At 45.5% G+C, this 18,758-nt stretch overlaps 1 protein-coding gene and 1 long non-coding RNA gene across 2 annotated transcripts; both read left to right on the top strand.

Annotated features, from left to right (window-relative positions):
- The first annotated feature begins 10,785 nt into the window (after nt 1-10,785).
- LOC117540746 lies at nt 10,786-12,848 on the top strand. Its single transcript, XR_004568211.1, has 3 exons — nt 10,786-10,894; nt 11,082-11,180; nt 12,789-12,848. It is a non-coding gene; the product is annotated as an uncharacterized LOC117540746 (long non-coding RNA).
- Nucleotides 12,849-12,987: 139 nt separating this feature from the next.
- On the top strand, nt 12,988-13,595 carry LOC117540745 (chromodomain-helicase-DNA-binding protein 8-like). The gene is made up of 2 exons (XM_034207550.1): nt 12,988-13,210; nt 13,340-13,595. The coding sequence occupies exons 1-2, from the start codon at nt 13,136-13,138 to the stop codon at nt 13,538-13,540; spliced, it is 276 nt and encodes a 91-aa protein (XP_034063441.1). The 5' UTR covers nt 12,988-13,135; the 3' UTR covers nt 13,541-13,595.
- Nucleotides 13,596-18,758: the final 5,163 nt, after the last annotated feature.

Raw genomic sequence — 18,758 nt, 5'->3', positions numbered from 1 at the left:
AGTTTGCTAGTTATTACGAAGATTACTTCAGGAAGTTTTCATTGTTACCAAGGTGGTTGCTAGGGACGCTGCTATCGATATTATTTCTGTTATGTTGTGTAACTGTTTAATGGTGTTATCTTTATTGCTACCCCCTTCCCCGTCAATGTATAGTGTTGGTCCACAGCGCAAACATATTAGTTTAACAAAATCTGCATCTAAAGATAGCCTACGTTATTTCCCCCTGTGCAATTCCAGTCTCACATCTCACAGCACATCGTCATTAACAAATACCGGAAACAGACCGAAAACATTTCAAAAAAATTAAATAATCCTTTATTCCGAGTGTGCTTGCTTTTCTCTTTGGAAGTCATCACATAACGGCATTGTAATACACGGTTCGGCTGCATTAAATATTACATATCTGCCGTAGTTCTGTATTTATAGAGCCCTGATGAGAAGACTTCTAGACAAACATGAGGAACTGAAAACGTGACGTGGATCATAAATATATCAGCCATTAAACAACATCTTACATTTATTTTCACACAATACGTCTCCTTGCAGTATCAACACTAATTCGGCTGACTTTTATATTTGATCCAATTGGTAGATAGGCTGTATTTACACAATAAAGGTGCACAGCTGTTCTATTTCGTAATAGATTTCTATAATATATAATTTCTAACCCTTCGCCCTCTAAGGCTATCGCTATTGGGTTTACCCTTCTGCGCCCCCGCGCAGTACTGAAAACACTTGTAGTCCACGCCCACCCGCTAGGTGGGCCCCACCCTCGGGCCTCCTTCCGGTATAAATAGGGAGGTTGCCCGGCGATCTGCTCCCTCTTTTCTTCAGCAACCAGCAGTTTACTGAAGCACGAGAAAAGCAACATTATGAGCAATAAAGAGTGTGTCCGTATGTGCCCTTCGTGCAATACGGGCTACATTATGAGCTACGATTTGCATCCAATATGCGCAGCCTGTCTGGGGCCAGAGCACGCGGACGCGGCTCTCAGCCAGCAGGTCGCATGTCCTCACTGTGTGCGTCTTCCTTCATCCGACAGGAAGCGAAGGGCGGACGCTCTAGCTGCTGCGGGTGAGGAAGACGTCTGGGGTGGGCAGGAACTCATCCAGAACACACCACCGTGGCTCCAAAGGAGGCGGAGGAGATCGCTAAGGCGGCCAGCACGGCGCTCTCGCTGTGCGCAGCCGTGGCGGTGTCCCAGGCGAGGATTACAGCCTGGATGACACAGATCCAGCGTCACCTCTGGTTACAGCAGGCAGCGGTCACAGAGCCAGCCAGGAAGGTTTTACTGGACGCTCCGATCAGCTCGGACGGGCTGTTCGGGCCCCAGTTCCTGGCCATGGTTGATTCCATGAAGGCGGCATCGGAGCAGGCAAAAGACATCCGCCAGCACGTCGGCTGGCTCCAGCCAGCGGTGAAGCAGCAGCGACACCAGCGGCAGCAGCAGCAGCCAACCCGGCCACAGCGGCAGACGGACAGACACCAGCAGCAACAGCAGCCGAGGCGTCAGAATCGTCCGTCAGCGGCGGCCGGGGCACCGGCCCACACCTCCAGGGCACCGTCCCGCACCTACGGGCCCCCACCAGAGGGGGGTAAAAAGGGAGTGAGATACTCCCGTTCGGCGTCTGCTCCATGAGAGCCGCCGAGGAGACAGAGCGGCCTTGACGGTTTGGGAGGGAGTGTGAGGAAAATAAAAAGAAGCTTATTTTCCAACATGTTGGCTGAGTCATCAGTTTCAAATATGTTTCACATATCCCCCACTCTGGGTAAACCAGCTGCCTATGACCTATCGGTTAATAGCCAGCAGGATTCGTTACAAAAGCCTGTGCATTTTAATCTATCGATTAATAAACTGCGGAGCACAGTAACTACACCAGCTGCCTTCAATCTGGTGATTAGTAGGCAGCATGGTTCGCTGCAGGGTTCTGGTGGTTATAACTTTCGGTTATTAAACCACAGACCTCGCAGCATTCCTCTATCCGAGATACGCCACCTACACACGGTGACAATAAGCCCATGAGCGCCGTGGTAACGCCTCATGTGGTTATCACTGCACACACCTCCACCCATTCTCTGAGCGTGTACGCGCATCATGATGAAAGGCGGAGTGAATGCAACGTGTGGAGGCCTCCTCACAGCCTTCTCGCTAGGCCCACCTTGGGTTGCCTCACGGGGCCTCCGCCCCCCCACCAGGAGAGGGGGGGGTAAAAAGGGAGTGAGGTACTCCCGTTCGGCGTCTGCTCCATGAGAGCCGCCGAGGAAGCAGAGCGGCCTTGACGCTTGGGGAGGCAGTGTGAGGAAAATAAAAGAAGATTATTTCCCAACATGTTGGCTGAGTCATCAGTTTCAAATGTGTTTCACATATCCCCCACTCTGGCCGGTGAGCCAGCTGCCATGACCTATCGGTTAATAGCCAGCCGGGTTCGATACAAAAGCCTGCGCTATTTAATCTATCGATTAATAAGCTGCGGAGCACAGTAATTACACCAGCTGCCTTCAATCTGGTGATTAGTAGGCAGCAGGGTTCGCTGCAGGGATCTGATGGTTATGACTCTTCGGTTATTAAACCACAGACCTCGCGGCATTCTTCTGTCCGAGATACGCCACCTATACACGGTCATAATAAGCCCAGGAGCGCAGTGTTAACGCCTCATGTGGATATCACTGCACACACCTCCACCCATCCTCTGAGCGTGTACACGCCTCATGATGCGAGGCGGAGTGATACACAGCGTGTGGAGGCCTCCGCACAGCCCTTTCGCTCTATACCTTGGGTTGCCTCACGGGCAGCGGCGGCGAGGGCTCTGGCGTGGCTCGTCGTCATGACAACCACAACACATCTCGAGCATGTGCCCCCGCTGTCAGAGTGTTTCTCGGCGTGGCAGCGCATGTGTTTGATGGACGGATGGATGCACAGGCTGATCAGCAGAGGGTACACCCTGCAGTTCGCCTCCCCCCCACAGTTCAACGGGATACAGGTGACATGCCTAACATCCCGTGAACAGTGTCTTGCGCTCCAAGCAGAGCTACGGGAACTCCTGTTGAAAGAGGCTATTTCCAGGGTTCCCCAGGAGGAAGAAAATCAGGGGTATTACTCCCGCTATTTTCTTATCCCGAAAAAGACAGGGGGAATGAGACCCATCCTCGACCTGTCAGTTTTCAACAAGGCAATAATGAAAAGGCCTTTTCACATGCTGACGGTCAAAAAGGTGCTAGAGTGTGTTCACCAGGGAGATTGGTTCACCTCTATAGACCTAAGGATGCATACTTCCATGTACCCATCATTCCGCATCACAGGAAATTCCTGCGGTTTTCATTCCAGGGAATAGCGTACCAGTACAACCGTCTGCCGTTCGGCTATTCCCTGGCTCCTCGTACTTTTTCAAAGTGTGTAGAGACGGCGTTGCAGCCGCTACACAGAGGAGGGATGAGAGTACTATTTTTACCTGGACGACCTGCTGCTGCATGGCTCGCTCCAGGGAGGAAGCGGCTTTACAGACGGTACAACTCATATCGTATCTGTCAAAGCTGAGTTTCATGATAAATTGGGGAAAGAGCTGTCCTATTCCAGCCCAGAGTATTGTTTACCTGGGTGGAATTGAACTCAGCCCGCATGAGAGCACGACTCTCACGGCAGAGAGTGGAGTGGACACGCTGACAGCTCTCCTTCGACGTGTCACACCCCGCAGCGTGGTGACGAAAAAGCCCCCCACAGTTCAATGGGATACAGGAAACACTCCTGTCCTCCCAGAAGCTATGTCTTGCGCTCCAAATCTGAGCTGCTGGAACTCCTGTTGAAAGAGGATATTTCCAGGGTTCCTCAAAGGGAGGAAAATCAGGGGTTTTCACTCCCGTTATTTTTCTAATCCCGAAAAAGACTGGGGCAATGAGACATCCTCGATCTGTCAGTATTTCACATGCTGACGATCAAACAGGGGCTGGAATGTGTTCACCAGGACGACTGGTTCACTTCCACCTGAAGGATGCATACTTCCACGTACCCATCATCCCGAAACGCGGTTTCTCATTTCAGGGAATATCAGACCAGACAATCGTCTGCCGTTTGGATATTTCCTGGCTCCTCCCATTTTTGTGTAGAGAAGGCTGGAGCCGCTACACAGAGGAGGGATGAGAGGGTGGTTTCCTTTGGACGACCTGCTAGTTGCTGGCTCGCTCCAGGGAGGAAGTCGCTTTACAGACGGTACATCTCGTATCGCATCTGTCAAAGGGTTTCATAACAAGTTGGAAGAAGAGCTGTTCCCTTCCATCTCAGACAAACGTTATCTGGAGTGGAATTAAAAACTCAGCCAGCAGCAGAGCGCTCTCTGGCAGCGAGTGAGAAACTGACAGCTCTCCTCCGGCGTGTCACAAACCACACAGCCGTCTCCGTAACGCAGCTGCTCGGCATTAGCGTCAGCTGGTCACGGGGGGGATTCCCCTGGGTCTCCCCCACAGGGGGAGTCTCCAGAGGTGCTTCATTCACTGCAGAAGCCTGCTGTTTTAACCTATTGGTTTATAAACTGCAGAGCTCGAGGCATTCCTCTGTCCCAGATATGCCTTACACACGGTCATAATAAATCCACGAGCACTGTTATAACGCCTCGTGAGGACAGAATACACACCTCTCATCCTCTGGGCGTGTACGCGCCTCATGATGAGAGACAGAGTGGAATGCAGCGTGTGGAAACTCCCTCGCAGCTTTTTTGCTTCACGGGCAGCAGCGGCGAGGGCGTGGCACGTCACCATGACGACCATTACGGCACATCACAGAGAAGCCTCTCCCCCCAGCAGTTCCATGGGATGCAAGAAACACTCCCGTTATCCCAGGAACAGTGTTATTTCCGGCGAATTTAACCGAGGGGCTCGCAGAACGCAGCAGCCGTGCTATGCGAGGAGTATGGAGACTCAGACCGGTGTCATGCACACTGGCGCCTCAGTGGGATTTGGCTTTGGTGTTACGCGCACTAAAGAAAAACCCCATTTGAACCTGATCAGGTTCCCCTTAACTGTATTCAGCCAAAGTAGTACTGCTTTGGCTCTATCAGAGGAAAGGGTGATCTGTCTGCTCTCCCGGTGGCTCCGTCATGTCTCCGGATCCATGGAGATGCAGTTCAGCTGGTTTACGCCCTAACCCGGCTTCATGCCTATAAGGTCATCACAACTCTTTTAGGTCAAGAGTGATCACCTTGGCTGGCTTCTTCCCCCCTCCTTACAGGTCGGAGGAAGAAGAAACATCTCATCTCCTCTGCCCGGTGCGCGCGCTGTCTGCTATGTGGCGCGCACGGCGGCATTGCGCCGTTCTCAGCGCCTGTTTGTGCATTACAGAGAGCACTCGATCGGGCAACCTCTGTCTACACAACGGCTGTCACACTGGCTGTGTGAGGCTGTGTCACAGGCATATGTCTCCTCTGGGGTGGAGCCCCCGGAGAGTATCAAAGCGCACTCAACCAGAGGAATTTCCTCCTCCTCGGTGTTGCGCGGAGGAATGTCAGTGGAAGATATTTGCACGGCTGCATCTTGGTCTTCCCCCTGTTCATTTATTCAATTTTATTTGAGGGATGTCTCCCTTTCCTCTCTGACACGCCCTGTATTGGGTGTCCTGTCAGAGTGAGTGACGTCAGGGATCTAGCTGTGCGCCTCTCTCCTGCCTCGCGGCACACAGAGAGCGGCCCTTTTTCCCCTCGTAGGAGAGGGACGTTCCCCTTCCTCTGACACACTTCGTAGGGAGTGCCTGGTCAGAGTGAGTGACGTCAGGGATCCAGCTGAGAGCTCTCCTATACCTGGCTGACACGGAGAGAGCGGCTGTTCCCCCTCTAAGGACAAGGTGGGACCTTCGTCTCTACTTTCTCACAGCGGTCAGTATGTATTGTTCCCAGCCTTCACCCCGTCAGGAAAACAGGTATGTTTGCTCCAGGGACGGGGATGTGCCATTACGCATGGCACAACAGGCAGGGGGGTGTTATTAAGCAGGTATGTCTGTGCTTCTAGTGCTGGACGGACCCAGTGGGGCGCAGACTACATCATGCTTCGCCCTTAACCAGAGTTGGGTGTAACGCGTTACAAAGTAACGCGTTACTGTAATAATACTACGTTTGTCGGTAACGGAGTAGTGTAACGCGTTACTTTTATAATTTAGTAATCACACTACAGTTACTAACATTGCCCCGACACGCGTTACTTCGTTACTTTTATAAAATAATCACACTCACTGACAGACAAGAGGGGTTTCCGCCGCAGGTTTATTTACATGTAGGCCTATGTAATCTGCGCGACTTGCGAGACCACATCTCCACGTGCAGTGCTGCATAAACATGGCTGAGTCTTTTCATCTGTAAACTCCCTCAATGGGGCCGCTCGCTCTCTTTTGTTGATCGCCCTCTCACGGGTGAACAGTTCAATGTCCCGCTTCATTGTAGGAATTCTGCCATGTCTCTACCACTTTAGTTTGACCATCTCTGTTACTAAGTTATGGAATACTAAATAAATAAGTAATTAGATACCTTACCGTTATGCGCTCATAAAGAATGATAAGAATAATGCGTCTTAAACTGAATTCATTAATTAGTGTCTTGACCAGGGGCGTCGCCTGGACCTGGAAACATTCGGGGCTTAGCCCACAGTGGCGGCGCTACAGTCAAATGTTCTACTGCAAGACTCCCCACACGCACATACACAATTGCGCCATCTGGTGTCACAAACAAAAAGCTTTGTTACGGCAATGGATTGTGGGAGACTCTCATAGCACGTGAGGATCTCTTGAGGGTAAGGTGCCTGTATTATCTCAGTGGACAAAATGTATGTTTTTATTTTATAAGGACAATAACGTACTGTTGTGTTTGTTTAGTTTAATGTTAATTGTTTAATGCTCACAGTCATAGCAACATGTTTTTAGTGTGATTGGCTATTTGTTTTATATGATTTATCAACGTGATCATCAATAGCTAATCTGAGCACCAGAACCCAGCTCACGTGTCCTTTTATGCTGTCCATTGAAATGCAGGTGAGTTTTGTACACCAGTTTATTTATGTTTAATGTTTCACATTGCTCCACATGATGCCTCGACTACAAAGTCTTCCATGTTTCTACGCTTCTTCCTCTGCGTCACAGTTTCGGGAATATCAAGATCATTGCACAGGGCCTTGGTCTTGTCATAGACCTCATGTGCTTTCTCGTTACTTCGGTAACTTTTCAGTGTGTTCTCAACTGCGGTTTTGTAATCTACTGCCTGCACCAAGTCAATTGTTTCTTTCTGCAGGTATGTGTGCAGGCCCTGAGTGGTTGAGAGCAGTGTCTGGAACATGACAGCATGTAGATGGTACTGCATGTTCAAAGCTTGCTTTCCAGTCCCTTTACTAGAGGGGCTGAAAGGCTCCCTAAAGTCTTGATCAAAGCAGGGAGGTTTTTGAAATGCCCAGCGAACAAGTTGTTTGTCCCCTACCTCTAGCTGTTTCTGAAATGTTTGCAATCTCTGATGGTGGAAAGAGATGTGGAGAAGAAAGAGTAGAGACACTCCAGGAGACCAACGCAGGTATGTGAGTTTTGTACACCAGTTTGTATAAGTTTAATGTTTCACATTGCTTGTGAAAAATATACTACCACTATACGATCACTGATGTTTTGTTGTTGACTGGACACTTATTTTGTAAAAGAGATAGCATGAGAGGATCTCTTAAGCAATGCAGCTCACGTGTCCTTTTTATATGCTGTCCATTGAAATGCAGGAAAGTAATCACCAGCTCTGAGTGATCTGTTGCCGAGGGGACACTACACCGGAGTTACATAGGCAGAGATAAAGTGCTCTTTTGGGGGGAACTCACCTCCTCTGGGGGGGCCAGGCCATGCTCCCCCAGGAAGACTTTTTTTAAATACTGAAGTTAAAAGCATCAATCTTGTGCACTTTGAGAGCAACATCAAGAGATATGGATACATCTCTCAACACTCATATGTCACAAATAAATCTCAGAATCAGAAACGGGTTTATTATTTAAACACACTTCATTTTCCAATTAAATCATAAACTATGTCAATTTATTAGAAGTAGTTAGTAATCAGATTAAACAGAAAAAAGGGATGGAAGGAGGAAATAATAATCCCTCATCTCTTGCTGTTTGCGGTTGAAATGATCTTGCTGGCCAAACATGCTGGATGGAAAGCAGTGGTGTCTCACTTGCCTTGGCCCTGTATCTGCAGTCCCTAAATCAGTCATGTTACTCATTGACTCTTGTCTGTTCTGGTGTTCCTGTTCATTGTTGTCTCCATTGTCGTTCTTGTCTGTTGTATCTCCTTCTTGTGTGTCCCTTTCTCCTGTTCTCCTTTCTTCATCCTCTACTCTGTTTGGCTCATCTGTGATGACTGTGTAGGTAAACACAAACAAGTATGTAAGTCAATCAGTTTCCAGCTCTGTCAAATAAATGAATTTCAAGATACACAAATGTGTCTTCATTCAAATGAGTGTCACCACACTGTCACAAAATGTAATACTAACCAATTGAAAATAGTTACATTTACATCTCTTGTAGATATCACTGTTATAGTAGTTATCTGCCAATAGGACAGAATCATTCCTATACAAATGCAGTTTGAGTAATTCACTTAATATATTTACTTAAAACTTTAATATAGTCATTTTCACTTAATACTCTAATATAGTCCTCTTTCTCCATTCAACACTAAGGAAAGCTGTACAATTTGACATGATAATGAGGAAAAAAGGCCTCAACGTAAACGTAGCTATAATGTATGCTTTGCTTACATGTTCGCATAACTTGTAAGTTTACTGACAGGTACATACCTTGTTCACCTGGCTCAGGTGGTGGCTCTGGGGTTGTTGTGTGAGCCACCACTTGAGAATTGCCGTCTTTTTTATTAAAGAAATGTCTAATGTCCATCTTCAGAATCTCCGCGTCCGGGGCTGACAGTTTAAAGTTTAAACATTGTCACAGAGGAGAGGTACGTACCTGTCAGCCAATAAAACACGTGTATTTCCATGCAACTCTCTGATTGGTCTGGTGGCGTCGTCTTGCCTCTGTGTTGCATTCACTGAACATGGGAAATTACAAATATACCGTCCGTCCTATAGGTAAAGTAGGTTAATGTATTATATTATTGAGGGAGAATTTGTCCGGGGCTAAAGAAAAAACATCCGGGGCTAAAGCCCCGGATGCCTACCCCAGGCGACGTCCCTGGTCTTGACGTTTCACAGACTGTTAGCTTGTTGTGTATGGAATGCCATTTAAGCCAATATTAAATAAATAAATATATACATAAATAATTAAATAAATACATATATATATATAAATATGCCTATGAAATAAATTATAAAATAAATAAATTAGGCAATAAATATGTATACATGTACATTTAAATACACATTTATTTATTTCATTGGACTTTTATTTCATAATGACACATTTATTTATTTCAAGAGACTTGTATTTCATAATGACACATTTATTTATTTCAAGATACTTGTATTTCATAATGACACATTTATTTATTTCAAGAGACTCGTATTTCATAATGACATATTTATTTATTTCAGATGACTTGTATTTCATAATGACGCGTTTCTTTATTTCAAGAGACTCGTATTTCATAATGGCTTATTTCATGTGACTTGTATTTCATGATGAGACATTTCCATTCCTTATATGCAAATGAACGGGGCGTGGTTAGCTCACAGGTCCAGAGACCCAGACCAAAGCAACAGCACCACACTTACTACTCGAGAAGAGGAAGAAAATGGAGGAGAAGGACTATAAGGCAAACTACTAAATGAAAATAACAACATGGAAGACGTCGGTGGGCTCCAAGACTTAACTGGTTCTTATATGATCTTCTCTGGTCCGCCCAATGCTGCTCTTCTGAGAGCAACCGCTCTGACAGCTCTCTCTAGTCTCTACTGGGAAACAGCTAAAAGTCCTTCTGGAGGTAAGCAACGCTACACAATTACACCCAGTCTGAGAGTAAAATATGTCTCGAAGGTTCGTTTTGCTTTCTTACAACGTTAAGTTAATGTTAACGTAACCTTACTTTTGCTAGGAGGCTATCGTTACGAGCTAGCTGTCTTAGCTAACAACAGTTAGCAGCTAACGTTTTCTGCAGTTTGTGTTGCCCCTGAAAAACGTGATGTAGTTATTTAAGGGTATGTTAAATTAACGTTATTTTACAATTTGAGAGAGTTAAGTTGTGTTTAAAATCGTCAATGTAATGCACGTTAGAGGTTTTGTGTTGGACATGAAGTTAGCTAACGTTAGCTAACTCCACCAGGTTAGCATGTTAAGCTGTACTTTTTGTGGCAGCTAGCTTAATACAAAGAGGGGTTTTGTGCTTCATTGCAAACTTTTCTTTGTTAATCTACCTGAAACTGTAGGGACAGTTTGTTTCTACTCAACTATACAGACCATTGTTGAGGAGATGCAAAACATACTGTACATGAGTTGGGTCCAACATATACCTTGAGTAATGTTACTTTGCTGCTAAAAATGAAACATCATCATCAGATGAGGACATCACCAAAGTGTGTGAGCCTGTCAGGGGATTTGATCTGTTCTCTGCATGTCCTAAACACTGCTCTGGTATTACTTATTTTGTAACATGTAAGTCTCCTGCTCTTGTCATCTTTCAGGCTTTGCATTTGAACTCCTATGACTGGTTGCGGACTTGAAGGGAACGCCTTCCTGACATCCAGGAAAAAGGTGAGATTATAATACATTTGAATGCCAAAAGCAAGTTATTGTTTTAACTTTTGAAATATGATTGTTTTGGGGCATTTCAGTTTAATTGGACAGGCAGTAGAGATCTACTGGAAACAGTGGAGAGGGAGGAGATGATATGCAGCATACGGCCCAGCCGGATGGTTGCTGCTCCGTGTGGAACGTGTCCTATCAGGTAAAGCACTTTGGTACCCAGTTATTTATGGTGTTGAGTTTGAATTTAGCTTTTGGAATGTAATTTCCAACTGTGCATTGTAAAGACTGAAAAAACAGCCTCAAGTTAAAGCTTGACATGATTTGGTCTTTTACTTAAGAAGATGTTTGTCCTCCTGTGTTTTCTTATTTCCTTATCTTTCTTTCAGGTGTAACATCTACCAATGGTTGTACATGACAGAGACCTCCTCCGCCTCTTTGCTGTCTTACTAGTCAATCCTTCTGATCAGGTCCTTTCCTAAATAGTGGTAAGTTTTACAGTTCAGTGTACGTTAATTTAGTAACTTAATACTTTACCGCTGTTGAATAAATCCTATATTGCTAGTCATTTTATTAAAACTACGATTTGTAAACTTTTTGATTCCAATTACAATAATCTTTTTGTTATAATTGTAAAACATGTCTTAACATCCATCAGCAATCAATACATCAAATACTCCAACACTAAATAGAAGAAATCTGGACCTATTTCTTTTTATACAGCAGCATGTTTTGGGACTGCTCATTGATGTCATCAAGAGCCATTGAGGCTGCAGCCACACGAGGACAAAAACGGCCGTTTGCGTTACTGTTTCGTGTCATATAGACCATTCGGCCACACGAGGACGACCGCATACGGCACTAAACGACTGAGGAAACGATAACGGGTCCCAAGGTGGATAGAACAGCTCCGTGTGTACGCCCTATACGATCATTTTCTGATAATGATTGCGCAATAGCCCCGCCTCTCCCCACCTCTGCTGCTCACCTCCGCGTACCCCGCGCCATTGCTGATGTGTTTCGCCACCAACAACAACAACAATGGCGGATCGCAGAGTTTCTATCGTGCTCCGGACGCTACTGACCATGCTACAGTTCTTTGTGCAACATCTACAGCAGACTTACACATCCGGGGGGGATCTTACTCGCTGCTTTTGTGGATATGTACTGCAGCTTCAGCGATCATTTTCTGATAATGATTGCGCAATAGCCCCGCCTCTCCCCACCTCTGCTGCTCACCCCCGCGTCAAAGTAAACTGCACACTGAATTCAGATTATTTATCTTTCTCTCGATATGGACATAAACGCGAGTGAAGTCTAATCTGACAGGACGGAGACACCTCTCAAACTACCTAAACTAGTTATAAATATGTTTATTTTTACTGTCGGCCGGGTCACTCATTACTGGATCAGCTGCTGCATGAGACAGACACTGACGCTGTCCGAAGAGAGGGAGGAAAAAGAGAGGCTCCGTGTATTTTTATTATTATATTATATAGAGTCGTTATTCATTTGTTTTAAAGCTCAATAAATAACAAAGAAGACCTTTGACCGGCACTTTTATAATTTTGTCGGAAGGTTTAAACTTTAATACACGTTGACTGGCGAAAAACTCTGCCCGGTTCCCTCGGCCCCCACCGCGGAGAATAAACAGAAGGGCAACCATGACAACCATGCTTCTTCGCTGCTTTTGTGGAGGAAGTTACAGCGCCACGTACAGGCTCCTGCATATGTACTGCAGTTTCTCCAGCTTTTGGAGCTAAACGGAGCGTGTGGGCAGACACTATCCGGATAACTATTGCGTGTGGACGGAAGCTTGTTTGCGTTTGCGTTAATCCTATGCGTTTAGCCGTTTTCGTCCTCGTGTGGCCGGGGTCTGAGTCTACCTTTTGTAGTGGGCCTCTCAGAATGTTTATCATTTATTTGTATTTTAACATTCCTATAATAATTAGTTTTTTTATTGTTTTGTTCTTTATTTTTGTTGTGAGAATCACTTTGCAATTATTGTGTAAGTGCTATATAAATAGTTATACTAATATTATTGTTGTTACTATTATTAATAATGTCTTCTTTGTTTTCTTTATTCATCGCTGCAGAAAGGATCATGCCAGCCCACATCAAACACCTGATCAAGAGCTCGTGAACCTCACTGCTGCAGACACCTGTGTGATATTCCACTCTGACTGGAACCCTCAAAATGACCTGCAGGTACAATATATATATATATATATATATATATATATCTGCTCTGTTCCCTCGGTTCTTTAAGTGTATATTATTTTCCCATTTAATGCTTAAAAACGTTGAACAGCAGCTGCACATGATGCTCTTTTGACCCCTCTTTTAATTTTTTATTTCAGGCTCAAGCTCGGTTCGTCATCGTTTTGGCCAGTCTAAGGCGGTGGAGGTGTACCGTCTGATCACTAGAAACTATGAGAGGAAAATGCTGGATAAAGCTAGTCTGAAGCTCGGGCTGGACCGTCCCGTCCTGCAGAGCATGAGTGGCAACAACAACGGGGTGAGAAAAAGAAAATCTGTCATATTTCTAGATGCCAAGTCATTTTTGGGTCAGTTGCTGTTGCAGTACGCTTAGTTTATTTTCAAAAAGAGTTTTCTAAATCCACTTGTCTCTCTGCGTCGCCTTTAGCCGGTCCAGCAGTTCTCCAAGAAGGAGATCGAGGACCTGCTGAGGAAAGGAGCCTATACGCCGCCATCATGGACGAGAACGACGAAGGCAATCGCTTCTGCTAGGAGGACATCGACCAGATCCTGCAGCGAAGAGCCACCATCATCACCATCACCAGGTATGTTCTTAGCAGCACTAGCCACTTGCGCTTTGTGTTGGTAACCAAGTACTTGGTTATTTGAAATGTAATATTGATGATGTAATAATTAAAACTAGGGATGGGTACCGAGCCCCAGTATTAACGGGGCCCTGGGGCTGAATTATTAAAGACCGTGGTACCGTTAACGTCCAATGTTATCAATCTTTTTATCGTTACGGGAGACATTTAAAAAATAGATGTCACATCTATTATATCTACATAAACATTATATCGCAGTCTTACTGCAACTCCGTTTCTAATATGCAATAAGACTACAAAGTGCGTCTATGATTGGGGGGTGGGGCAGTTTACACACAGAACCTGCTACATGCATGCAACACACGCACGCACGCACGCACGCGCGCGCACACAAACACATGGCGGAGAGAACTAAGCGCCCCGAGGGTAGTTATGTTACCCGTCTTGAGCATGGATGTTTAATAAGAACTGGATACAGCATCGGTGGAGGGGCCTCGTTCTTTCCTATGAGAGCTGCTCATTGGCACATGAAGTCAAAATGGCCCAACTTTTGAGAGAGCGAAACGTCACAGATTACCCGTCATGCCTGGCTGTCAGAGCAGAATAACCCGTTTGTGCGCTCACAGAGCATGCGCCCCTTAAGCCCCGCCCCCCGAGCACACACTCTCGGCTCACTAGAAAGAATGGAGAGAGAGAATAAATCTAGATTCGGCTTTTAGTGCATTTTACAACTTTAAGAACTTAATGATTCTAGGGCTATACAATAGTTCATACTGGGTAGTTTATTTAGTTTAAAAAAAATTATCCACCGAGTTACAGATGTCTCTTTCCCAATGTTAGTCAATGGGAAAAAGTATTTCTGGGCCGGTCGACGTCACAGACTGATAAGGAAATTGTAGTACCGCCGTTTGGACACAACGAATATTTTCCTCAGAGTCCGGCACACTTCCTGGGGGCTTGGTCTTGAGGTGGAAAATAATGGATATTAACAAGAAAAAGAAAAAAAATGTTTATAATTTCTTTGTTGCTGTTTACATTTTGAATTATATTTGTTATTTTTAAATCAAATGCATCTTTTTTAGATGATATATTTATTTAGATGTAGGTTTTTTTTGTAATATTATTGTATTAGTATAATTTATTAAATAAAAATACTGTTATGAACACTATACAATGTCTTTATTTTGATAGTTACCAGAATACATTGTATATTTAATACTAACATAAGCTGGTGATAGATAAATGCTGGTCTGCTGGTATGCCAGCAGACAAATATTTATAAAGACAGGGTATGGCTGGGGTAGGCTACACCCATACCAAGAAATGGCTTAGCCCCACCATGAAAAATGATGTTAAAGTAAGCAAAATAAAGTCCGCCAACTCGCGCGGAGTAAATTGCACAGACTGTAAGTAAGATTGATTTCAGCAGCCACTTGTCTGGAAATACGGAAGACCAGAAACGGTTTTGAAAACTTTTGTCACGTAGTGATCGTCTTCCCAATAGAACATCTTTGATAATGTCTTCTGGCCAATCAGAATCAAGATAACGGCGTGGTGTTGTTGCAGGAAGTCCCGACGGAGAATACTTTAGCTGTAGTACAGGCAGTGGCATTTCTAGGTGTACAAAACTGGGGGGGCAGAAAGAGGTCGGGGGAGAGAGAGAGAGAGGGGGGGGGGGGGACAGATAGAGGGAGGAGAGAGAGAGGGGTGACAGAGAGAGGGGGGGGAGGAGAGAGAGAGGGGGAGTGTCAAATTACATACTGAAGACCACAGGAGCAACACTGTGAGCGCATACATTTACGTACACAGCGTGGGGATGTCATAGTAATGCACCTTCATACATGGAGTAAAGGTCACCATCACAAAGTAATTCTTAACAATAACAACAACCGTAATGCTTTAGCATTAAAACACCATAGACTGTAAATATAAGGAAAACACAGACACTCATCATCGAGGTCACAATATCAATCGATCCAGCAGAGGCAAAACACAGAAGATCAACAAAATATATGACATAAATGAACTTACCAAAGCTGAAGGCTCACTTGAAAAGAAAAGCGGCACGGCGGTCCTTCCTCTGACAGAATGTGTCTATCACTTTGGGGATGAAGTCCTGTAGTTGCTGGATCAACTGGCTTTCAATTGAAATCATGGCCAATGCGTTAAGTCGCGGCTGTCCCATGGTGTTGCGAGTGAAAGTCTTTATCCTTTTGAGGGTGGAAAAGTTCCTCTGACTTGGATGTCGTCATCGGAGTTGTCACTATTATTTTGACCAAAATAACAGTCTCAGCAAACGTTTCCTCCAAGTTGTTCTCGTGAATGGATTTCAACAGAGACAGGGCAGTGTTTCCAGTGTGAAGCTCACTGTGGCGGTAGAGCGTGGTCAGCTCAGACTTCAACTTCTCCTTGTTTCCCAACGCAGGCCACAGTTTCACGGTGCAGTCAAGCTCAGGTGTAGGAAATTACAGGACATGCTGTGGGAAGAATGAGCTGTCAACAAGCTTTGCAGCGATCAAATGGTCACTCTGTGAGAACCTCTGTTCCACCTGTGAGATGACTGTGTCACAAGCCTCCTTCATCACCGGCGCTGTGCTGCTGACTCGTCGGCCTGGCTCGTCTGTTCCATCATGAGCAGTGGCGGCCAATGCATCAGTTTTCTGCCTCATTTTCTGAACATTTTCCTTGAAACGGCAGAGCGCGCTGTTGATCCCAGGTGCATCGATGCTTCGTTTTTGCAGAGTGTTGTATAGAACATCCACTTCTGGCATAAGCAACGAAAAAAACTCCAGGAGCTGCATAAATGCTCGGTCCCGCAGTTTCTTTGACAGGCCGTATGCCTCACTTATGGTGACCGCATCCCATCCTGGTTGTGCGCGTATATGCTTCATACACTGAAGTAGTGCATCTCGGGTCTCCCAAACCGCGTTCACAGTTCTGCTTTTAAAGTTCCATCTCACAGCCGGTGGCCGTGGGATGCGTCTCTGTGTTGCCTCTGCAAGAGCTGCAACACGTTTTGGAGCACCGGAGAAAAAAGTGGAAAAAGCAGTTAGATCTGCAAAAAACACCTTCAGGATGCTCATCCTTGCTGAACACAGTTGCTGCAGGGTCAGGTTCAGTTGGTGGGCGTAGCAGTGAACAAACTGAGCGTTTGGGTACGTCTCCTTCATCACCGTCTGTACCCCGCGCACGTTACCGCTCATGACGGCCGCCCCGTCATTGGTCTGAGCGATTAGCTTTTCTTTCAGCTTCAGGGGTTCCAGAACAGCCTTGATGCTGTTAGAGAGACCTACACCAGTTTTGTCCTTTACTTCCACAAACTCCAAAAAACGCTCTGTAACTGTGAGGTCAGGCATAATGTATCGCAGCACAATCACCATTTGCGATTTACAGGAGACATCGGTTGTCTCGTCGGCCTGAACGGCAACAAATGATGTGTTGTCCACTTGCTTGGCTATTTCCTCCCTGTACACATCATACATGCAGTACAAGAGTTCATTCTGTATGGTGCTTGATGTCCCTTTGAAAACAAGCTGAGCTTCGTAGTGCCGTTGAAGCCTGGAATCGCCCTCACACATTGTCTCGAAAATTGACCTGAATATCCCTGGATTCAGAGAGTCCGCCGACTCGTTGTGGCCCCGCAGTGCTGTCTCACATTTCCCACACAGTTTAATACAGGTGATGATCCGACCAAGCACGTACCTGTTTTCTTCCACCTTCCTATTATGAGAATCAATGCCGCGTCTGTAGGCGCTGTCAATCTGAGCTGCAACATTCACCCTTCCAAGTAATCCCAATTTTACGGCATTTTCCAAATGACTGTTGCTGCTCTCATGCTTCATTGTCCTCTCCGAAAGATGCTTTAAGTCCTTGTAACCTGTCCTCGACCAAGTACCTTGATCTTCACCAAAAAGCAGGCAAGGAAAGCAAAAGAGGGAATTCTTTTGGATGCTCGCCGTTAGCCATTTCTTTTTAGCAAACCACTCAGCGTTAAACCCACGTTTAACTTTGCCCGCAGTCTGGACCATTTGGAAATCCGGTGGATGGTGGGCACCGAGGCGCTTTACCTCCAGTTTCTCTCCGAGACTAAGTGTCTCAAATGTGTGCTCCAGTAAATGGTCAACTTCATTAATTTTCTTTCAGTTTTTTACTTCTTTTAATCGCTGGTGATGTTAGCTATATGCTGCTCTCTCGTCTCCTCTTCAAACTACACGTGACGTTTCGCAGCACTGCACACGTGAGTACTTACAGCCAATCAATTCTGAATTATGTGAGATGACGTATGGTGGGGATGGGAGCACTATGCCCCTACGGTCATTATTTTTTTGCCACACACATTAAATAGAAAAATACTCTGAGCATGCGCAGTGTAGTTTTTACAATCACCGTTCACTTAGACTGTGAGAGGGAGGGGCAGGATCGGGTTTTGTCCCACATGGCTCTAAACAGCTCAAAACGGCACTCTAGACACTAATTAGAAGAACACAGACTAAAACAGAAATGTACAGACGAATCAGATTATTAAACATGACCTTAAAATATATTTTATATGTTTTTTTATTTATTTTTTAGTATTTTTTTGTAATCATTATTTGTAATACTTTCTTCTGACACTAGGTGGGGCTGTGCCCCACCTGCCCCTAATGACCTGCCGCCACTGAGTACAGGTAACACATAACTGGTACGCAGGTTATGTGCGTAATCTGAAATGCGTACCGTCACTTGTGTCACAAAGCGCATTTGCGTACCGACGTATTTGTGAAGCTTTTCCAGAAGGCGGTTAGATCACCGGACGACAGAGTCGGTCTCCGTGTGCACAGACAGGGCTGCTGTTAACGTCGGTCTGTACAACGGAATTGTGCCAAAACTACGCCAACCGGCTGCGGAGGGAGACCCCCTCCCTTCACTGGAGAACTGCGCTAAAACAGCTGATCACAACGTTCACACTCTGTGGTCACGAAGTACTCCACTCCACTAGCGCGCCCCCCCCCCCCCCCCCCCCCCCCGTCGACTTTCCTGAAGTTTCTAAGTAAGATAGAAATCAATACGTAATGAATTAAGACCCCACAGTTTGATGATTGATAGGTGCTCTCTTTCATTTTGACACACAGAATTTTTTTACAATAAACATGTTAAATGGATATATCCGCCTTCTTTCATTTATCTTTCCATTCCCACAACAATATACATAAAGAAATGACATATTTTGGACATAGTTCGAATGGTGATTAATCATGATTAATTAATTTTTAAGCTGTGATT

Source organism: Gymnodraco acuticeps, unplaced genomic scaffold (assembly GCF_902827175.1).
Source record: "Gymnodraco acuticeps unplaced genomic scaffold, fGymAcu1.1, whole genome shotgun sequence".
NCBI classification, from domain to species: Eukaryota; Metazoa; Chordata; class Actinopteri; order Perciformes; family Bathydraconidae; genus Gymnodraco; species Gymnodraco acuticeps.
This window is presented reverse-complemented; position numbering and strand designations above follow the sequence as displayed.

Coding starts and splice junctions, on each gene's coding strand:
- LOC117540745 (XM_034207550.1), top strand. CDS start 13,136: ATGCTGGATAAAGCTAGTCTGAAGCTCGGGCTGGACCGTCCCGTCCTG. Junction 13,211..13,339: donor TGAGTGGCAACAACAACGGG/GTGAGAAAAAGA, acceptor CGTCGCCTTTAG/CCGGTCCAGCAGTTCTCCAA.